Source organism: Pan troglodytes, chromosome 22 (genome assembly GCF_028858775.2).
Source record: "Pan troglodytes isolate AG18354 chromosome 22, NHGRI_mPanTro3-v2.0_pri, whole genome shotgun sequence".
NCBI classification, from domain to species: Eukaryota; Metazoa; Chordata; class Mammalia; order Primates; family Hominidae; genus Pan; species Pan troglodytes.
In genome coordinates this window covers 40,095,728-40,118,552 of record NC_072420.2, presented here as the reverse complement: position 1 = coordinate 40,118,552, position 22,825 = coordinate 40,095,728, and the positions used below count along the sequence as shown (strand labels likewise).

General features: G+C 41.1%; 1 protein-coding gene and 1 long non-coding RNA gene across 26 annotated transcripts in view; one reads left to right on the top strand and one right to left on the bottom strand.

Annotated features, from left to right (window-relative positions):
* Positions 1 to 22,825, top strand: part of LCA5L (lebercilin LCA5 like) — a 40,288-nt gene extending 17,463 nt beyond the window's left edge. For 18 of the 24 annotated variants that reach the window (XM_009432237.5, XM_063803364.1, XM_016938400.4 and 15 more), the window contains 6 exons: positions 5,004 to 5,518; positions 7,651 to 7,788; positions 16,679 to 16,763; positions 18,115 to 18,218; positions 18,385 to 18,502; positions 21,863 to 22,631. In XM_009432237.5, coding sequence (XP_009430512.4) covers positions 5,072 to 5,518; positions 7,651 to 7,788; positions 16,679 to 16,763; positions 18,115 to 18,218; positions 18,385 to 18,502; positions 21,863 to 22,593 — 1,623 coding nt within the window. In that variant the 5' untranslated portion in view covers positions 5,004 to 5,071 and the 3' untranslated portion in view covers positions 22,594 to 22,631. Of the gene's footprint in view, positions 1 to 4; positions 337 to 5,003; positions 5,519 to 7,650; positions 7,789 to 16,678; positions 16,764 to 18,114; positions 18,219 to 18,384; positions 18,503 to 21,862 lie in introns of all 24 variants that reach the window. The other 6 variants (XM_009428776.4, XM_009427458.4, XM_009428370.4 and 3 more) reach the window with 2 other exon arrangements.
* LOC104002082 (uncharacterized) lies at positions 187 to 21,867 on the bottom strand. Of its 2 annotated transcripts, XR_010154515.1 has the most exons (5): positions 20,563 to 20,648; positions 19,804 to 19,875; positions 17,543 to 17,636; positions 2,480 to 2,733; positions 187 to 276 (listed from the first exon to the last, which is right to left on the bottom strand). It is a non-coding gene; the product is annotated as an uncharacterized LOC104002082 (long non-coding RNA). The 2 variants fall into 2 exon arrangements; XR_010154516.1 differs by lacking the exons at positions 19,804 to 19,875; positions 20,563 to 20,648 and adding an exon at positions 21,744 to 21,867.

Genomic DNA, 22,825 nt, shown 5'->3' with positions numbered 1-22,825 from the left:
TTAGGTTGTTTGCTATGTCTTTGGCTGATCTAACAAAAACAAATATAGATGAGCATTTCTCCAGCATGGCATTAGAAAACAATAGGAGGTCTGCAGAATGCAAGAGAAGCCCAGGCACAGGCGATTTTTCACGGAACAGTAATGCTTCCAATAAGAGTGTTGATTATAGCAGATCTCAGTGCTCCTGTGGAAGTTTAAGTTCTCAGTATGATTATTCAGAAGACTTTCTCTGTGATTGTTCAGAAAAGGCTATTAATAGAAATTATTTAAAGCAGCCTGTGGTAAAAGAAAAGGAGAAGAAAAAGTATAATGTTTCTAAAATCTCCCAATCTAAAGGTAAGGAGTAAAATTTCCCAAGCAAGACCAAATTTCTGTCATAATGATGTTATTTTACTGCACTAGTGTTTGAAGTGGTTCATACTCAGTTTTATTGTTTTCCCATATTGTAAATGTGTATTATAGGTGAACTTTTATAGAAGAAATTAGGAAATAGAGAAATTAAGAGTAATTATAAAATAACAGAAAGGCTTCACATGTAAAGCCTAGCCCCCTGCATGGCTTACCCTACTGGAGCCTACTAGTGAGGTTAGTTCCGTTTTTAGTTAACAGGTGGCCTTGTTACAGAGTACCACAATACTTGGATTTCACTGGCTTCTTGCCTTTCATCTCAGCTGAAGAATCAGTGTTTGAATTGCCAGTGAAATGTAAATACCTATCTCAGCACCCCAAGAGGATGGTCTCCAAGTCTGGTGAGACATTGGCAAACACCATCTTTTGAAACAGAGATGGTTCAAAAGGCTGTTAATAATGTCATTTCTTTGTAGATTTTTTTTTTTTTTTTTTTTTTTTTGAGACAGAGTCTTGCTCTTGTTACCCAGGCTGGAGTGCAGTGGCGCGATCTCGGCTCACTGCAAGCTCTGCCTCCCGGGTTCACGCCATTCTCCTGCCTCAGCCTCCTGAGTAGCTGGGACTACAGGCACCCGCCACCACGCCCGGCTAATTTTTTGTATTTTTAGTAGAGACAGGGTTTCACCGTGTTAGCCAGGATGGTCTCGATCTCCTGACCTCGTAATCCGCCTGCCTCGGCCTCCCAAAGTGCTGGGATTACAGGCGTGAGCCACCACACCCGGCTCTTTGTAGATTTTTAAAGTACCAGCTCTATCAACTCCCAGCTGTCCAAATTGGAATTCGCTTGTGTTATCTTTGATCTCCTTTCTTCCTCCTTCCCTGCCCAGACTGTAATTCCTTCCTCCCATTTGAGGCAATCTTGAGCTCATAAGTATTCCTTATATAGAAACAGCTGGGGCTGTTGTCCATGTTGACCATCAGAGCACTTCAGTCAACAGGAGGACAATAAAGGGCCTGCTGTTTGGGGAGTGCATCTGCCACCACCATGTCCACCTTGCATCTTGCATCCCCAGTCTGCTGTTACCAGCTGTGTCCAGGACCCTCTGTGCCACTTCTGGAACACCCAGAATCTTCAGTTCCCCTGCTATAGCGCAGGGATTCTTTATCTAAGACACATGTCTGTGAACCCCATGAAATTCTATGCATTTTTTTGTGTCTATGTGTGTTTGTAAACTTTTCTAGAAGGCCCTGTACCTTTCATCAGAGTCTCAAAAGGTTAAATGTTACTTTTCTAGAGAGCTGGGGGTCCTACCTCCACTGGCAAGGCCCAGGGCAGGAAATGAAAAGTCCACTACTTCTCTCATGCCTGGACTCCATCAAAAATGAACATCATAGTTAGATCCTACAAACACACAATTCCTTATCCACATTTGAAATTTACAAATCTCCAAAAACCCAACATCTTTCATATCCTTGGCATCAAAGTTGATTTGGCAACAAAAACCTTATTTGAACTAATATGAAACAGATCTTTACTTATTTCACTTAGTGTGAATAGTGATTATAATTTCACTGCAAAAAATATAGTTTCATTAAAGGGTGTTGTTCCAGACCCCAATGAGAGAACTGTGGAAAATACCATATATGCACTCACCTTTAAAACCCACCCCCAAATTCTGAAACAGTCTGGTTCCAAGGGTTTACAATAAGAGATCTTGAATCTATATACTACATTTTATATTGATGGTAAGCTTTTGTGGGATCATGCAAGAGGGCAGTTGGCATTTATAAAACTTTCTACAAGAGAGAAATTGCATTTCGAATTCTAAGTACCTTATAATTTAGCTTTTTAAAGCTGATTACTCTTGGAGTATATATTCCTCCATCAAGTATGCATGATGGATACAGTATGAATTTGTTACATACCCCTCAAATGCAAGTGGTGTACTTACCTTTCTGAAGCCAACAAACCTGGCTTGTCCTCCCCACCCACTCACTAGGGTAGACAGGAAAGTCAATCTCAGACACGTTTGGGGAATAAGGGAATATGAGGGGGCAGGGACATGGAAAGGGCCTCACACGAAGAAGAATACTGGGGGAGAAGCCTCTGCCCTTCATTTTTACCACTTACATGTTCCTTGTCCAAGCCATATGATCTTTAAAAGGCCAGCACCTCCCCTTTCCAACGCATCCATGCCCTCTGTGCACTTCTTGACTCCTGTGGCCATGGCGTTTAGTCCCTTAGCACCCTCTCATGCCTCTGCCCTCCCATCACTTGAGCATGGCATGAGAGGGAAATATAAGCCTCCAGTGCCCATGGATCCCATCACGCATCCTTCTCATCTCAGTGAAATCCCTCTCCTCCAGGGTCAGAGCACCTAAGAGCTGGAAGACATTACAAGTTGGGGGTCAGGTTCAGTCATGCTGGCCATAGTGTAGAACATGTCAGTCCTCGCCCACCCCTATTTTAAACCAGCCTGATCCATATGGCCTGGGTCTAGAGCTTCCCTAGCCAGTGCCCAGAGTATTAAAGTGTACGGCCTCAACAAAACCACAGACACCTCTTCGCAGGCCTTCTAGTAGATGTCCTAGAGGCTGGCCTGCTCTGCTTTCCACTTAGTGTGCTCAGAAGCCTATTCTAAAATACTTAATATTCAGCCATAGTCCCTACTAAACCATGGGAAAATAAATACACTTGAAGGTATAATTGCAAAGACAGGCCACCAGTTATTGATGTTATACTGTGTTGTATAATCTATGAGTTCTTTCATAGTTATGATTCAAATGTTTTATCCCCAGAAAGCATGCTTTGGCTCTCTTGGTTCATTGTTTCTATCACAGGTAGAATTGCCTTTCCCACCACCTGGAGCAGACATATTAAGCCACATCTCAGATGTGTCCACACTTGGACCAGTAGTTTAAGGTTAGGACTTGGGTGACACTGGCCACTAAGTATCCTTCCCTCTCCAGAATGAGGATCAGACATTTTTAGAGTTTAGAATCCAGTTTCAATTTCTCCTTCTCCGAATCTAGATATATGAATACATACACTTGCACACCACATATATATTTACATACACAGGTGCACGCATACATATACCTCTATATCCTACAAATGCACACACCTGTGGGGCACTAGCATAGGCACATAGACAATGGGCTCTGTCTCACCACTTCCTAGCTGTGTGCTCATTGACAAGGGACATCCCCAAGCTTCCATGTGTTTATCTTTAAAATGGGATGATAGTACAGTGATTTACAAATGTTTTTAACATACTCAAATTCAATTAGGTAAGTTTGGTGCTAACTGTGATAATTTTTAGAGACTTTTTGTTTAAGATAGACCCCTGGACACATGCCAATTACTTCATTTGGTGCCCAGCCAAAGTAACAGGAAAAAGTAACTGTGTTGGATTTATTGACAGATGGAAAATCGGTATCTGTATAAATAGATAGACTCTTATGCAATTTGATGACCTTTTGAGGGTCATTTTGAATATATAAGTTCTTTACATTGGATTCTCATGTTACACTCTAATTACCCATAACATATTGTTGAAAGGATTACATCAGATAATCTACAGAAAGCATTTAGTTTAATGCCTGACATATGATAAGCACTTAGTAAATTTCAGCTATTGTCATGGGGTTGGTTTGTTTGTTTTTGAGACAGGGTCTCACTTTGTCACCCAGGCTGGAATGCAGTGGTGCAATCATAGCTCACTGCAGCCTCAAACTCCTGGGCTCAAGGGATCCTCCCGCCAAGGCTTCCTGAGGAGCTAGGACTATAGGCATGTGCCACCATGTTAGGCTACTTTTCAAAATTTTGTAGAGGCCGGGCACAATGGCTCCCACCTGTAATCCCAGCACTTTGGGAGGCCAAGGAGGGTGGATCACTTGAGGGTCAGGAGTTTGAGACCAGCCTGGCCAACATGGTGAAACTCCATCTCTACTAAAAATACAAAAATTAGCAGGGCATAGTGGCAGACACGTGTAATCCCAGCTACTCGGGAGGCTGAGGCAGGAGAATCGCTTGAACCCGGGATGCAGAGGTTGCAGTGAGCCAAGGTTGCGCCACTACACTCCAGCCTGGGCAACGGAGGGAGACTCCATCTCAAAAAAAAATAAAAATAAACATTTTTAAAAATTGTTTTTTAGAGATGGGATCTTACTCTGTTGATCAGGCTGGTCTCAAACTCCTGTCCTCAAGCAGTCCTCCCACTGCAGCCTCCCAAAGTGTAGAGATTACAGACATGAGCCACTGCACCTGGCCTATTATCACAGCTTTTAGTCTAGCTGTTATAATAGAAATCTAAGTACAGATTTTAGACTCAAAGAAGACTTGGTTTTCAATCCATTCTGTGTCACTTCGTGGCTATGTAATCTTGGACAAATGATGTAAAATCTCCAGCTATAAAATATATTACGACTGATCTTAAAGAATTGTATTAAATGAGGTAGTTATATATAAAGTACCTAGCCTAAAGCATGGGTATTCATTAAATGATAGTTTTGTCCCCTTCTAGTTACACTTATGCTTGTGTGTATGTGTGTGGTGTGTGTGCATGGGGTCATGGGAGAGAGATTATGCCTATGTGCATATTTGCATATCTGTATATTTTACTAGTAATAAACTGGATTTTCTGCTTACACAGGCCAGAAGGAAATATCAGTTGAAAAAAAGCACACCTGGAATGCATCACTCTTTAATTCTCAAATCCATATGATTGCCCAAAGAAGAGATGCTATGGCTCATCGAATACTCTCAGCAAGGCTTCATAAAATTAAAGGACTAAAAAATGAATTAGCTGATATGCATCATAAATTGGAAGCCATCCTTACAGAAAACCAATTTTTGAAACAACTTCAGCTTAGGCATTTGAAAGCTATAGGAAAATATGAGAATTCACAAAATAATCTACCTCAAATTATGGCTAAACATCAGAATGAAGTAAAAAATTTAAGGCAACTACTTAGGAAATCCCAGGAAAAGGAAAGAACTGTATCTAGGAAACTTAGAGAAACTGACAGCCAGTTACTGAAGACTAAAGATACCTTGCAGGCACTGCAGAAACTTTCTGAAGACAAAAACCTTGCAGAAAGGGAAGAACTCACTCATAAATTATCTATTATCACAACAAAAATGGACGCAAATGACAAAAAAATACAGGTCTGTATTTCAGGGGCCCAGACAGTTTAAGATTCCAAAGTTAATAGAGAGAGGGGGTGAATTAATCATGGATGCGCCCCCTCTGTAACAAAGCATTACTAACTGCTTTGCTTGGCGTGCTGCACTAAATAATTATGTTGTCTAATAGAGGGCACAGAAAGGGAGTGGTTTGAAGGAAAAACAGAAGCAGCTCAAACTAGAAATGTTCATCTGTTGCAGTGCACAAGAGTTCACTCTGTGGCTGGACTGGTTTATCTGGAAATGACCATTCTCTAAGAGAGCACAGCTACAGTGCTAAGGGACTTTTTCCCTGTGCTGAAAAGATTGCATTGTGTTACGTGAAACCTCTCTTTGAAGTCAACCCTCTACCTTAAACTGTTGATTAAAGGGCTACTTCCCTAAAAACCTACTCAGTGCATCCGTTCAGGGCCTTTGTATTCTCCCTCACCATTTTGGCCAGGCATTACCACACAGACATTTGTAGTTATTTTCAAAATAGCAGTTTTTCCCAGATAATGTTCCTGGGTAGTAGGGAAGGAAAAGGAATTAAAATAATTAAAGAGATGACTGGATTGATTTTCCTCAACAGCACTTGGTTGTCAAAAGCCTGGGGATTACATTATAAGGGATGACTTGGGAGAAGGTATTGATATCATATTAAGAATTCTCCTGCATATCTTACATTAGCTAGTTTGAGTCTGTATAGACATAAACATAAATGGAATTAATTTAGGATTTAATTCTGTAATATTTGATGCTGAAACATGAGTATTTTCTATGATCTTGAAGTAAGTAAATACCAGGTTCATTTCCTCCACGTTTTAATCTCAGTTATTTCTTCTGTTGTTAAAATTCTCTATTTTCCAATAAATTTTTTTCACATGAAATTAATATGTGATCTACAGAAAATAATGAGCAACCTCAGTTTTCACTCTTGTATACCAAAGTGATATTATTGGGCCTTTTAGGTAATATTGTATTCATCTTAGCGTATGTCTGTCATGTAAAAGCAAATCTGTTTTCATGTATGTATCTAAGTAGTTCATGTTTTTATATCTATACATAAAACCAAAACAAATTCCATAACTATTTTCTTTGATACAAAAAGCACTTACCAAGTATAAGAAATTTCTGTTTGGTTGTAGGCATTTAGTGGAGGAAAACTGTTTTGTGGACCAAAACATGTTATTTCTTTAACATTAATGTTTTAGGGAGTGGTATTTTTAGTGATTCTTTCCCCTTGTAGCTTTCCATGTCTTCCACTTTTCCTGTTTGGGAAAGTACTGCTGTTATCATGGAGGAGGTCCCACTTTATGTTAAAACACAGAAAAGTGGTCCTTTTGCTAAGCTTTCTGTCCAGTCCAGATCTAACAGTTCTCCAGTAAAATAGTTCTCATTCCAGAGAGCAGATGAATCTATTTATGGATGGTTATTGAGTTAAATCAGTCATTTCATTGTCTTACAGTCCATCAGTGTGGATGGATGTGGTGGTTTGAGTCCCTTTTATAACATTCAGTTTCTGTTGTCTGGGAATGCCCATCCATGATGTCTACTGATTTTCAGGATCTGGTCAGAATGTTTAAATCGGGCAGGGCACAGTGGCCTCTCGCCTGTCATACCAGCACTTTGGGAGGCCGAGGTGGGCCAGGAGCTTGAGACCAGCCTGGCCAACACAGCAAAACCCTGTCTCTACTAAAAATACAAAAATTATCCAGGCATGGTGGTGTGCACCTGTAAACCCAGCTACCCAGGGGCTGAGGCAGGAGAATCGTTTGAACCCAGGAGGTGGAGGTTGCAGTGAGCCGAGATCGCACCACTGCATTCCAGCCTGGGCAACAGAGCAAGACTCCAACTTAGAAAAAAAAAAAAAAAAATGAATTGTTAAATCAAATTTTAGAATATGTAAAAAACAGGCTCCAAACGTGTGATATTTGTTCTCTAGAGCTGGGATCTGGGATTTGGGGTCTTTCTTTCGGTTATACTTCATTCTAATATATGTCCCTTGTATAAGTCATTCACTAAAATTGTATTGAAAATGTGCACTTTTCATAAATGTAGTTAGTTCCATGATAATTGAAGTTTTTAACATACTAACTTGGTTGCAGAATAATTATAATATACACTGTTTTCAGAGCTTGGAAAAACAACTGAGATTGAACTGCAGAGCCTTTAGCCGGCAGCTGGCTATTGAGACTCGGAAGACTTTAGCAGCTCAGACAGCTACCAAGACTCTGCAGGTGGAAGTAAAACACCTTCAACAAAAACTTAAGGTATTTCTTTTAAAACAAAATGTAAGAATGAAATCCTGTTTCCCGAAATATATGAGCTATTTATGTCTATTATATCTTTAAGTGATTTTTTATTTTACATACATATATAAGGCTCCTCTCCCCTTTGCAGGGGGCCTGGGCCCCCATCCACAGTTCTGTTTATCTTTTTTTTTTTTTTTTTTTTTTTTTTTGAGATAGAATCTTGCTCTGTCACCCAGGCTGGAGTGCAGTGGCATGATCTCGGCTCACTGCAGCCTCTGCCTCCCAGGTTCAAGTGATTCTCTTATCTCAACCTCCTGAGTAGCTGGGAGTACAGGCATGCAACACCACGCTTGGCTAATTTTTGTTATTTTTAGTAGAGACGGGCTTTTGCCGTGTTGGCCAGGCTGGTCTTGAACTCCTGGGCTCAAGTGATCCACCTGCCTTGGTCTCCCATAGTGCTGGGATTACAGGTGTCAGCCACCACACCTGGCCTAAATTATGTAACTTCATTAATATCTTTCTCAGATATTTTCTCTACAATCATATGAACAGACAAAGGATCTGCAATTATTAGAATGAGTTAACAGCTTGGCGAATGTGTACTGTCTTAGAAAAATAAAAACTCTATTCATTAACAAGCCTTCTTGTTAGCATTCCTATTTCATCACGTTAAGTAATACAGCGTTTGTTAACATTTTAATGTAACTCAAAATTAACGTTTAAAAATATATAATATTTAAGATAAATTTTAATGACTCATAAATTTATCTTAGTTTTACTTACAAATGTGTTTGAAAAACTGTCTTAAAAATATGTATACTGCTTTAAAAATAAGAATTTTTAAAATATTTTGTCAGGCTTTTTGCTATCTTTCTGCCTTCAAGATTGGTAAAATGTCCAACAATTTAGATAAGATGCTTAAGAAATACGCTGTTTCAAGCCTCAACTAATAAATCTTAAGCTTGATTCTTTAAGACAAGGATCTTTAACTTTTTTATTTTTAAGGAAGGCAAAAATGAGCTCCTTTAGGCCTCTTTTACAAGGGCACTAATCCCATTCACAAGGATTCTGCCCTTGTGACCTAATCACCTCCCAAAAGGCCCACGTCGTAAAAGTATCACCATGGGGGCTAGGATATTAACATAAGAAATTTAGCACCATATCAATAATTTCCCTTTCTTTCTTTTTTCTTTTTTTTTTTTTTTTTGAACAGGGTCTTGCTCTGTTGCCCAGACTAGAATGCGGTGGCACCATCCTGGCTCACTGCAGCCTCGAACTCCTGGGCTAAAGCGATCTTCCCACCTCGGCCTCCCAAGTAGCTGGGATCACAGGTACATGCCACCATACCCAGCTAATTTTTAAAATTTTTGTAGAGACGGGGTCTCGCTGTGTTGCCCAGGCTGGTCTCAAACTCCTGGGCTCAAGCAATCCTCCTGCCTTGGCCTTCCAAAGTGTTAAGGTTACAGGTGTGAGCCACCACACCCAGCCTGATCTTTAACTTTTTTATGACAATTAGGCAATTTAGATTTTCCAGGAGCCTTGAGATGACTCAGAGACAGGAGAAGAATAGTGGGGGGTGAGGAGTTGGGGCGGAGCTGGACGAGTTGGATAATTCATCTGATGAATTATGTTGGTATCATTGAGAACTGGGATTTGGAGGATGAAAGAAAGAAAATTTTCCCTTTGTAAAGAAGAAAAAAGAGTTCCTTTCTTCTGTGGAGTTCCAGGAAACTTCAAAAAGAATACACAGAACGTAGGCATGGCTATTGCAGCTAGCTGAGAAATCTAACAGAAGAGACTTCAAGATCCCCTGGTCACAGCAAACACACACACATATGGAGACACAATTGGGGAATTTTAAAATAAATTTTATGCTTCCTCATGCAGACATATGAATATGAATAACATGCAGCCATTAAAAAACCATTTCTGGCCAGGCATGGTGGCTCACACCTGTAATCCCAGCACTTTGGGAGGCCGAGGCGGGCAGATCACCTGAGGTTGGGAGTTCGAGACCAGCCTGACCAACATGGCAAAACCCCGTCTCTACTAAAAATACAAAAATTAGCTTGGCATGGTGATGCGTGCCTGTAATCCCATTACTCGGGAGGCTGAGGCAGGAGAATTGCTTGAACCTGGGAAGCAGAGGTTGCAGTGAGCCAAGATTGTGCCACTGCACTCCACCCTGGGTGACAGAGTGAGGCTCCATCTCAAAAAAATTTAAAAAAATAAAAATAAAAATAACCATTTTTAACAGAGAAATGCTTAATACTTAATGAAATGCTTAATGAAAAGATAGAAAATTCTATATACAGTAAGATCCAAATTTACTTTTAAAAAGAAAATTAAATGTACCTCCACACAATGGATATCTATATATCTGTAAACAGCAATGAAGAATCTTGATGTACTACTACGGAATAATCTCTAGGATACACTGGTAAGGGAAGAAAGGAAGGCAAACGAAACTGTAATATCCTTGATATGGTCTGGCTGTGTCCCCACCCAAATCTCATCTTGAATTGTAGCTCCCACAGTTCCCCCATGTCAGGGGAGGGACCCAGTGGGAGGTAATTAGATCATAGAGGCAGGTCTTTCCCATGCTGTTCTTGTGATAGTGAATAAGTCTCATGAGATCTGATGGTTTTATAAAAAGAAACTCCCCCGCTGGGTGCGGTGGCTCACGCCTGTAAACCCAGCACTTTGGGAGGCCAAGGTGGGTGGATCACGAGGTCAGGCGATGGAGACAATCCTGGCAAACATGGCGAAACCCCATCTCTATTAAAAAATACAAAAAATTAACCAGGCATGGTGGCGGGCACCTGTAGTCCCAGCTACTTGGGAGGCTGAGGCAGGAGAATGGTGTGAACTCGGGAGGCGGAGCTTGCAGTGAGCGGAGATCGCGCCACCGCACTCCAGCCTGGGCAACAGAGCGAGACTCCATCTCAAAAAAAAATTAAAAATTAAAAAATTAAATAAATAAATAAAAAGAAGCTCCCCTGCACAAGTCCTCTGTTGCCCACTGCCATGTAAGAAGTCCTTTTGCTCTTCCTTTGTCTTCAACCATGATTGTGAGGCCTCCCCAGCCATGTGGAACTGTGAGTCCATTAAACCTCTGTCCCTTATAAATTACCTAGACTCAGTTATGTCTTTATAAGCAGCCTGAAAAAGGACTAATACAATCCTATTTAAGATAAAGGAAGCAATAGAAATATATCCATCTATTTGCCTACATTTAAAAAATAAACCAGTAATAGGATAACAGCAGAAAAAGAGAGAATAGAGTAGAAGGGACAGCTCTAGAACCTAGATTTCATGAATATCTTTATGGAACCATGAAAATATTTCCATAAGTATGAAGCAGAATTAAATGTAAAAAAAACTAAAAAGCAGCTGGGTACGGTGGCTCATGCCTGTAATCCCAGCACTTTGGGAGGCCAAGGTGGGCGGATCACCTGAGGTCAGGGGTTCCAGACCAGCCTGGCCAACATAGTGAAACCCCATCTCTACAAAAATACAAAAATAAAAAAATTAGCCAGGTGTGGTGGTGCGCGCCTGTAATCCCAGCTACTCAGGAGGCTGGGGCAGGAGAAATGCTTGAACCCAGGAGGCGGAGATTACAGTGAGCTAAGATCGTGCCATTGCACTCCAGCCTGGGTGACAGAGCGAGACTCTGTCTCAAAAATAAAATAAAATAAAAAGCTATCCCTAAATATCCAAAGTAAAATGCAGATGAACCCAAATGTGTATACAGTTAGCCCTTTGTAACCGCAGGATGCAGAACCTGCAGACAGGGAACGCTGACTGTATCCTATTGGTGGCACAAAGCCACAGAAAGAAGCCATTCCAAGTGACTTAAAACACATAATGTCATTGCATATGGCCAGTGAGATACACTGTAAGGACACAAATAACTTTACAAAAAAATCTTACACTGTTTAGTAATGATATAGTTGGTAATGATGTTGATGTTGTTGTTTTGAGAATGTTGTGTGTATCTTATGGGATAAAGCTCCTGATAGATTATGGTGTTGTCATTGAGAACTGGGATTTGGGGGATGGACAAAAAAAAATACAGAAGTAAGATAGAGTCAAATAAAAATCCTACAGTCCTGATTTTGATCTGAAGTGAAAGTATGCAATATTCTCAGAGTAACCAGGAGCAATGAACACCTCCAGCACCCAGATTATGGTCTGTAAGTTCCATATCCCACTGAAACAAACCAAGGCTCCCTAAAAAAATTCTAGGTCTGGTGCAGGAAATGCACTAGATGAACCTGGAACGTATTGTCATACAAAAGCAAAGAAACTATTAAGGACCATTAGGGTAGTATCAAAAGGACTCAGGCCCATCTAGAATAGGTTCTTACTGGCCAAAGATGGGGATATTTGAGGATCAATAAAGATAACTGCCCAGGTTAAAACTTATCAAATGAATCCACACTTCATAATGATACTTAAAAAACTAAACACCTCAGCGATGAGTCACTTGTGGAGGATACTAGGGAACAGCATGCTGTCTTGAAGACTGGTCAGTAGAGGACAAGAAGCAAACATTTTTACCTTCCCTGTATGAACGACTCCTCAGAGTAACCAAATCGTTTGTGAGGGGGTAAGATCCTCCTTATAAAAGCATTCCACTCAATAATGAAGAAGGAATGACAGGATTAGAATTGTCACTATTTTGGAAACTCCTAATGAATTAGTGGCTCTAATCAATGATCATCAGTGGCTCCTAGTATCACATAAGAGATACGCGCTTCCTGACAGAGGTACACACCACCACCTACTCATGCCAACGAACCGAACCTAAACCTAGTTACAGACTGGGCTCTACCTACCAATTGAAAAAAGAAGAGGGGAGAGGAACATGCTCAGGATGGGATGCAGTCAGCAGCATGAGACTGTGGGAAACTGCATTACAGATACCCCCATTTCTACGATTAAATAGCAAAGCAGAAAAAATAAGAGGTGAGAGAATCTATAGATTAAAAGACAGTAAGAGATATATTAATCAGTCGCAGTGTTTTGAACCGTGTTTAGATTCTAATTCAAACAAACCTTTTAAAAATTATAGAAAATGGGGAAAATGTTAAACAAACTGGATATTTGATTATGTGAAGGAATTATTGATTGGGGGAAGTGGAATGAAGATACTGCAGTTAGGTTTTAAAAGGGATACCCTTGTTTGCTACAGATACTGAAATAAGTTCTTAGAGGTCTAGATTTGCTTCAAATAAGCCAGGGCTGGGGAGTGGTCAGAGAGAGTGGGAAACAGCACATGAGTTGCTCATTAGTAAAGCTGGTTCATGGGCTCATGGAGGTTTACTGTACTATTCTACTTTTATTTTTTTATATATTTTAATTTGTATAATAAAGTTTCAAAGGGAAAAATGCTTTTGAAATTACATATTTTATGCATTTTTAAAAGAGTAGAAATGGCTAGATCAAGAAGGTGGCCTGAACACATGCTTTTTGTCCCTCCCTGCCAAAGCCCCATGGAAATGACAGAAAATGTTATTTTTAAAATAACACTCCAAGCCAGGCATGGTGGCTTACATCATTTTTTGGGAAGTTGAGGCAGAAGGATCTTTTGAGCCCAAGAAGTCAAGACCAGCCAAGGCAACAGAACAAAGCCTGTCTCTACAAAAAAATTTAGAAATTATCTGGGCATGGTGGCACAAGCCTGTAATCTCAGCTACTCCAGAGGCTGAGGCAGAAGATCTCTTGAGCCCAGGAGTTAGAGGCTTTAGTGATGGCGCCACTGCACTCCAGCCTGGGCAACAGAGAGAGACTCTTGTCTCTAAAAATAAATAAAATAATCCAGAATCCCAGAAAGGATACCACAACTACCAGATCTAACAAAGAATTTCTGGAAGATAAAAAGGGGCTTTTCTTTTTTGTAGATTAATGAAACCAAACATAGACAATCACAAAGTAAAATATGCACAGACACACACACACACACACACACACACAGAGAGAGAGAGAGAGGGGGAGAGAACCAGACAGATGCAATACTGCCTTTTATGACCTAGCCTTGGCAGTCACGCAGCATCACTTCTGCCTCACAGCATTTGTCAGGGCAGTCCTAGGCAGTTCAAGCAGTGAACTCCACCTTTTGGTAGCGAGTCACGAGGTTGTTGAAGAGCATATAGGACTAGAAATCTTGTCGTGGGAATTCTACGAAAATACAGTCTGCCACATTAACGAAAGTCATTGCCTGAGCTTGGAAGAGTCTGGTCCCAAAGGTCAAAAGTTCGTTTCTTTACTTTGAAACTCATTTTCAAAGTCATCCCACACCGAATTCTAGGCCCACTTCTGCAGTATGAGCCGAAGTAAGAAGAGGGATGTCAGCCTTCCACAGCTCCCACGTGAGGTACTGCCACCCGTCTTACACCCAGGCTACGGTCACACTCCTGCATTAAGACACTGCTTTCTATCTAAGTTCCGGAAGCCATCAATGCTGACCTTAATATGATTCCACACCATGACCCAACTTCCCATTTAACTCTTCCTTGATACCCTTTGTGCTTGCGGGCAGGCTTTGCGCTGAGTATTCCACGAGCATTCCATGAACATTCCCAGCCACGGATTAGCTTCTTGTTTCCCTTGACTGATTGAACCCAACCACACAAGTATCCCAGGTTGTGTTCCAAACGGGCTGTGTTAGACTTCTGGCCCAGCTCTGTCGTGGTGCCCAACCTGAAGCTCTGCTCCAAGCCGCAAGGAGGACTGTCCTCCAGGTTGCTTCCTTTTGACCCATGCCGCCCCTGTCGCAGCCCCTTGTTGTTCTTCTGTTGTTGTTGTGCCTCCTTCCTGCTCTCGGTTGCTGACCTCCAAGTGTCCAGACCAAATCAAAAGATAGAACTGAATTTTTCAGGTAATCAAAATTTGTCCCTGTAAATATGAAAATGTTTCCTAACCAATGTGGATGAAAACTCATTCTAAAATGTTTTACACAGTATCCTTCATCTGAAAGCTATTATCCAGAATACACCTGATCAACTTTTCATGGTGATGAACTGTCAGCATTTACTGTTCTTTTGGCTGTTACCACAATAAGAAAAGAGAGATGAACTGTTAACATTTTTGCCTCCAGAAACTTAAATTCTAGAAAAGATTAATATTCTCATGTTTTATCCCTTTGTGTACCTCTGATAATAAACTAATTTTATGATTCAAATGAGTAGAAAATTTACACTGTACAATTCAGGTACAAAAATATGTCATGTTCTTTATTTTCTGTAACTAAGCCATACTTCCTTATGAGCCCCAGTCCCACAAATTAGGGATGAGGATGGCAGTTGGACAAGAAGAAATGGATAAAAGCTTGTCTCAGTCTCTTCTAACTCAAAACAGTCTTATGCTAGGTTGTCTCTTAGACTTGCAGACTTTCTCCTCATCCCTATCTTCTGTCTCAGTGGAGATGGCATCCTGGGCAGGAGAGAAAACATATGTGTACTCTTGGTGGAGTAAAAAAGAGGCCTCTGGTCTGTGTTCTGCCCTCTGGCCCCTCTCTAGAGCTGGTTCTCCTGACGAGTGACTGGTCTTAAATCAAATTCCCAGGACCCTGTCTGATGTGTACTGAATGTGGCTGCTAAAACTCCTGGCCTCTTCTCAGTCTGGTCAAATAAATCCTGGTGATCGTCCCCTGCTGACTGTTGATGCAAATGCTCTGAGATGCATCCTCCATCTGATCCCTGGCTAGATTCTCTGTTGCAAAGCCTGTGCTATGGGAGCACCTGGATCTGTAACCTTAAGGACTCCAGGGCAGGTGCAGCTCCCTCCACAGGTCCCACTGGTTGCAAGGGTAAGGGAAGCACAATCTCTGGCCTAGAGAGGGTATTTAGCCCTTTCTAACTTACACTTGGGCAATACCATGTTACTTTAGCTCCATGATGAATGGGGCGGCGGGGGAGGCGCTTTTTAAGGGGCTTGCAATTTTCCTGGACCACGCCAAGGCCTCTTGCACTGAGACTTTCCCAAACCTCAGAGATGTTTCTCACCCCCTGAATATCCCTTGGCCCATAGATTTGACCCTAAGGGGCACAAGGAGACAAGAGCTCTCTCTCCCCGCCCCACCCCCCGTGTGTGTGTGTGTGTGTGCACATGCACGTCTGTCACACTCTGACATCCCTGGGTTCCTTCCTCCTTACTTCATATATGCCCACCTCTCTTAACCATGGTTGTTACTAAAATTCAATGGTCTTGAGTCCAAAGCCTTTCTTGCCTCCTGGTGTACATGTAAGAAGGAGCATTTGATATTTAATAAAAACCCTTTCTTTGTTCCTCAACAAGTTAAGGTTTCAAAATGTCTGTTTTGCCAAGACTCAAAAAAATCATTATGAAATTTAAAACGGAACAATGATACCCTTGTTCTAGGCTTTCCCCTCCTGCCCTTGTCTAGACGTAGCCCTGTCTCATAGAACTTTCTATTAGATGGCGGAAATGTTCACCTGTGCCATCCAATACTGTAGTCACTAGTCACACACAGCTGCTGACCGCTTATTGGAAATACAAATAGTGTGGCTGATGACCTAAATTTTAGTTTTACTTTCATTTAAATGAAATCACAACATATAGTTAATGGCTACTGTAGTGCACAGTACAGAAGAATATTTCATAAACTTCAAGGCCCACAGGACAGAAGGAAAACAGTGGACAAGCTGACCTGCAAGGCTCTTCAAAAATACTGTCCCGATCACAATAATGTGTCACTTTGTTTAAAGAGCTAGTACTTTTTGATGTCAGGAATGGTATAGGATGATATGGCCTATTTCTGTTTCTTCTAAAATCTACAGATTTTATTCATAGGATACTGAGCTCATTTAAATTGTTTTTAAAAGAAATCAGGGTTGACAAAAGCAAACATTTATAGAAAAATTGGTTTTGTGGTTCTTTTTAGGAAAAGGATCGTGAGCTTGAAATTAAAAACATCTATAGTCATCGAATACTTAAAAATTTACACGACACAGAGGACTATCCAAAAGGTATGTTTTAATTACTTTTGCTCAAAATCTATTTTTAAGTATCTAGTCATTTTCCTAATTTATATAGACAAAATAATGGATATTTTCAAAAATCACTTCATTAGGCATTAAAATACATTTTGTGATTCTAGAAGAATAACGAGACTGAGATGGTGACATGGCTAGAAAGGAATAGAAATGCTTTCCTGTTCTCCCATCCTCAGCACACCCCTTTATGTCCTTTCTTCAGGTGGAGCAAGAGGATAACTTCAGCTTGAAGCAAAATGTCTGCCAAAAAGTGAACTTTCTAAGTGTATCTGTTAGCCAGTGTATGGCTTTTCAAAATGAACTTTATTGGGGTATACTTGACCTCAATAAAATGCACCCATTTTAAGTGTGCACGCAGCTCAGTGGGTTTTGACAGATGTTAATACCGATGGAGCCACCACCCCAATCAAGATATTGAATATTTCCACCTCCCCAGGAAGTTTCCTCGTGTCCCCTGCAGTCAGTAGTCCCCTACCTCACCCGAGGCAACCACTGACTTTCCTTTGGTCACAATAGCCTAGGTTGTCTGTTCTAGAATTTCATGTAAGTGGAATCCCACAGCATGAACCCTTTTGTATCTGGCTGCTTTTGTTCAGCATAGTGTTTTTGAGATTCGTCTATATTGATGCCACTATCATTAGTGTATACCTCTCATTGGTGAAGTCTTCTTTTCTTCAAGAGCACGTGCACTGCTTTCCCCCCAAAATCTCCCAGCAACAGATTCGACTCAGAAGTACCATAGGAATACTCACCTCTGTTTTATTAGAAGAAGTAGCTACATGTTTACTTCCAGATGCAACAACCTCAAATTTCCTTGCCTGCCTTTGTTTGCTTCTGGCTTATAATCTAGAATAATAGAGACAATGAATCAACCGAGGGGTTGTTTAAATGATATAATTTCCTTCACTTTTCAGGAAAGTGCAGTCTAGATTTAGTGGTCATGCGCTTCAGCATGGACAGTCTAACCACTGATAATCAAGAGCTCTGCCACAGGATAGCTCGGTGGCCTGGCCTCTCACAATTACACGTCTACCTTGCTGAATCCCATCCACAAAGGACAGCCTTGTCCTCCAACAGCAACAATGTCTTATCCTAACACCTACTTGTTTTGTACTCGAACACTGTGAGGCCCAAAGTAAGACAAAGCAAGGGCCCTGGAGGGAAAAACAGGAAACTAACAAATGCTTATATATATATATAGAATATTTAGAAAATGCTTAGTATACTTTATTATTACATTGCATAAAAGTTATTTTATGTTTAAAATCAATATTGTATCCAAATGTAAAATATGTTTCTTACATATAATCTACCTGTTCCATAGTTTCTTCAACAAAATCAGTCCAAGCAGACAGAAAAATTTTGCCATTCACAAGTATGAGACACCAGGGAACCCAAAAATCAGATGTTCCACCTTTGACAACTAAGGTACAGCAAATTTGGAATCTTGCAGTGTCTAATTAAACATGTCTTAACAAAATAGGCTACAGTCACTTGTTCTATGTGAAAAGTATTTGTAGTCATTAGAATAAAATGCAATTTTAAGTTATCTAGACCCCCCAAAATGTGTTTTTGCTGCTTTTCTAAATTACAGGGTAAAAAGGCAACAGGAAACATTGATCATAAAGAAAAATCAACTGAAATAAATCATGAAATTCCTCACTGTGTGAATAAACTACCAAAGCAAGAGGATTCTAAGAGAAAATATGAAGGTAATTTTAACTCTTTAAAGTCTATCTTATCTGATTTCTTTAAAATTGTGAATTACTATATGTGTATATAAAGCACACATAAAACAGCTGGGCATGGCAGCTCGCACCTGTAATCCCAGCACTTTGGGAGGCCAAGGCAGGCAGATCACCTGAGGTCAAGAGTTTGAGACCAGCCTGGCCAACATGGTGAAACCCTATCTCTACTAAAAAATGCAAAACTTAACCGGACATGGTGGTATGTGCCTGTAATCCCAGCTACTCAGGAGGCTGAGGCAGGAAAATCGCTTGGACCCAGGAGGCAGAGGTTGCAGTGAGCCAAGATCGTGCCACTGCACTCCAACCTGGGTGACAGAGTGAGACTCTGTCTCAAAAAATTAAAAAAAAAACATAAAACCGTTTCCAGAATTATAATGAAAGGAACACCTACGTACCCAGTAGCCTGCTTAAGAAACAGTGGATGAGTACTCCTTGGAACACCCTTGGGCCCTTCACAATCATATCCCCTCGCCCTGCCCACCAGAAACCACCACCGTCTTGGGTTTTAGGCCAGTCATTCCCTTGCTTTCCCTCACAGCTCCCTGTCTTTATATGTAGCTACATTCGTCTGCTTGGGCTGCCATAAGAAAATACCACAGACTGCCGGTTTAAACAACACTTATTTATTTTCTCATGGTTCTGGAGGCTAGGAAGTCCGAGATCAAGGTTCTAGGCATTTGGCTTCGGTTAAGGCCCTCTTCCTGGCTTTAGATGTCCCGCTTCTCACTATGTCTTCATGTGGCCTTTCCTTAGTGCTCGCACGAGGAGAGTCGGGGAGAGAGCACCAGTGCTCCAGTGTTTCTTTTTATAAGGACACTAATTCCGTCATGAAGGCCCCAACCTTGTGATCTCATTTAACCTTAATTACTTCCTTAAAGACCCAGTCTCCAAATATAGCCATACTGGGGGTTACGGCTTCAACATATGAAATTTGGGAGGAAGGAATACAAACATTCATTTCATAATAGTATCCTTAAATAATATATTCAGCTTTGAAAAACTGAGTAGCAAATTATTCAAATCCAGCTGAGCAAAGGGCAATATTACCACTTTTGAATAAAGACTTCCAGAAAAAGGACTCCAGCTTCAGCTCCCTTGAATATACAAGGGCCCAATCAGTGGGTGAGGTCCTGAATCATCCTGGGAGATAGAAAAACCCTCAGATCCACGGCATCTGGCAGAGCTCTTCTGGGCAGGCCCAAGAGAGCTAGGGCCAAGAGAATGGGCTGCCCAGATTTTCCTGTTCTAAGATCACCAAAGCTTACCTTCAGCTCTTGGGAGTAGGTGGAAACAAACTGCTTCTTTGGGGTCCAAGGAGAGTCCTCAGCTGGCCCAGACTGCAGGGTTTGATAGAGAGTACAACACTTCATCAGCCATGGGCAAGACAGGCCAAGGCCCTGGCTCACCTGGTGTTTGGTACCTGGAGGTCTAATGGAGCGGGGGTCCTAGTCTGTCTCCTCATCTCTGGTGTGCAGCTAACATCCTGGGATTGCCCTTCATCATTTCCTGCAGATTCCTGTCACTCCCCTTCTCTACTGGATCTTCTCTTTCCTAAGCCAAGTCCTCCTCTTTCTTGGTAAATTCCATCATGTTTTAAAGAGCACAACCTTCACTAGCTTCTTGTAAATGGGTGCAGGTAAGGTAAATTTGTATACCTCTCATCTGGAAGTGTCATTATTCTGCCCTTACACTTAATACTTGCCTAGATAGGAAACTCTAGGTTGAGGGTCATTTTCCTTTGGAATTTTGAAGATGTGGCTCATTGTTTTCATGTTACATTACCACTCGTGGGAGATCTGGCTGCAGCCCCGCAAGGCTGGGTAAGAGCAACTTCTGAGGAAAGTACATGCATGATGAATGAGTCCCAGAGTTCATTCAGGGCTGCAAATCAGATGTGTTCCCTTAGGCAGCATGGAGAGCCCTTGTTGAACACATTGGGCCTTCAGTAGAGGCCCAGGAAGGGCCTCACCTTAGTTGTAAGGCCAAATAATGTTTAAATAACACAGTAGTTTGACAGAACTCACCGGCAAAGCCACTCTCTCTGTTGCAGTTTGGTGGAAACTGATCGTCAGTTGCAGTTGCACTGTGGTCACTGGTGTGTTTAAATTTTCTGCTTATTTTTCAGTCCATTGTCCTAATTCATAGTGTCCTAGAAAGTGTATCCATTCATTTGACAAATACTTTCTGAGCATGCACTATGTGTCTGACACTGTTCTAGGCATTAGGGAGACAGGAGGAAGCAAATGCAAAACCCTGCCCTCATGTGCTTATATTCTGTAGTGGGAACATCCTTCCCCATCAGTTCACATGGATCCAGCTCATTGTCTATAATAACTGCCTGGAATTCCACAGACTGCACGTGCCATACCTTATTTAACCATTATTCCTTTGGCAGATGTTTAGGAGGTTTTATTGTTACTAAACCACGCCTCAGTGAACATCGTTGCACTTATCCTTGTCTATTTTTTGTAGGTTCGTTCTAAGAAGAAGTTGTTAGGTCTAAGAGTATATTCACCTAAAATGTTGATACTGCCAAACTGCCATCCAAAAATGCTGTACCAACAACACACCCACCAGTGGGGACCAAACATTCCAATTTCCCCATCTTCTCACCAGCTCTAGAAATTATTTGCCAATTGGATGGATGAAAAATGTTCTCATTGTGTCCTATTCTGTTCTGTTCTGTTCTTCTGTTCTGTTTTGTTTTGTTTTGAAACAGCTCTGCTCTGTTGCCCAAGCTGGTATGCAGTGGCACAATCACGGCTCACTGCAGTCTTGTCCTCCTGGGCTCAAGTGATCCTCCCACCTTAGCCTCCTGAGTAGCCAGGACTACAGGCAGACACCACCACACCCAGCTAATTTTTGTATTTTTTGTAGAGACAGGGTTTCGCTATGTTGCCCAGGCTGGTCTCAGATTCTTGGGCTCAAACAGTCCTCCTGCCTCAGCCTCCCAAAGTGCCGGAATTACAGGTGTGAGCCACTGCACCCAGCCATCATTGTTTCAACTGGCAGTATGTCCAGTTAGTGATGTTAAACATCTATTAATAACCTTATTGGCAAATTTTATTTCTTCTTCTATGAATGTCATTTTTCTTTTGGCTTCATAATTCCCATCTGCTTGGGAAGTTCCAAGAAACTATAACATAACACATTTGTTAATAGCACCTTTCTCTGTAATCTTTTGTCTATGCATCTATTTTCTTACCTTTTCTGTCATTTCAGTGTGCTTGTGAGGCGGTGCACATAAGTGTACTAGACATGCCATCTTGAAATAGAGATCCATTCATTTTAAACAGCACTAAATTGCCTATTTTTCTAATATAGATTTATCAGGGGAAGAGAAACATTTGGAAGTCCAAATACTGCTGGAGAATACTGGAAGACAAAAAGACAAAAAAGAAGACCAAGAAAAGAAAACCATTTTTGTGAAAGAAGAGCAAGAACTACCACCAAAAATAATTGAAGTTATTCATCCTGAAAGAGAAAGCAATCAAGAAGATGTTCTAATAAGAGAAAAGTTTAAAAGAAGCATGCAGAGAATTGGCGTGGATGACACACTTGGCAAAGGCACTGCTCCCTACACGAAAGGCCCCCTCAGACAAAGAAGACATTACTCATTCACAGAAGCAACTGAAAACCTGCATCATGGGCTTCCTGCTTCAGGGGGGCCAGCCAATGCCGGCAACATGAGGTACAGTCATAGTACAGGCAAGCATCTCAGTAACAGAGAGGAAATGGAGCTAGAGCATTCCGACAGTGGGTATGAGCCCTCATTTGGTAAGTCTTCCAGAATAAAAGTGAAGGATACAACTTTCAGAGATAAGAAAAGCAGTCTCATGGAAGAACTCTTTGGATCAGGCTATGTCTTGAAAACTGACCAATCAAGTCCTGGTGTTGCAAAAGGCTCAGAGGAGCCTTTGCAAAGTAAGGAGTCGCATCCCCTGCCTCCCAGTCAGGCCTCCGCCAGCAATGCTTTCGGAGACTCTAAAGTAACTGTGGTAAATTCTAGTAAGCCATCGTCACCTACAGAAGGAAAAAGAAAAATAATTATTTAAATATAATCAATATCCTAATGCATTCTGGTTTGATATAATGCTGCTTATGTGCCTTGCATCTTATTTTTGAAATGTGTGAGAGAGGGAGTGTATGTATGTGTGTGTTTTAGTACTTAATTGACTTTCGATAATTAAATTTTTGTTTTATTGCTAATATAGTAAAAAATCTATTTTATATTAGCCAATGATAACACTTCAAATACAAATTTACATCTTTACAACTGAAACATCC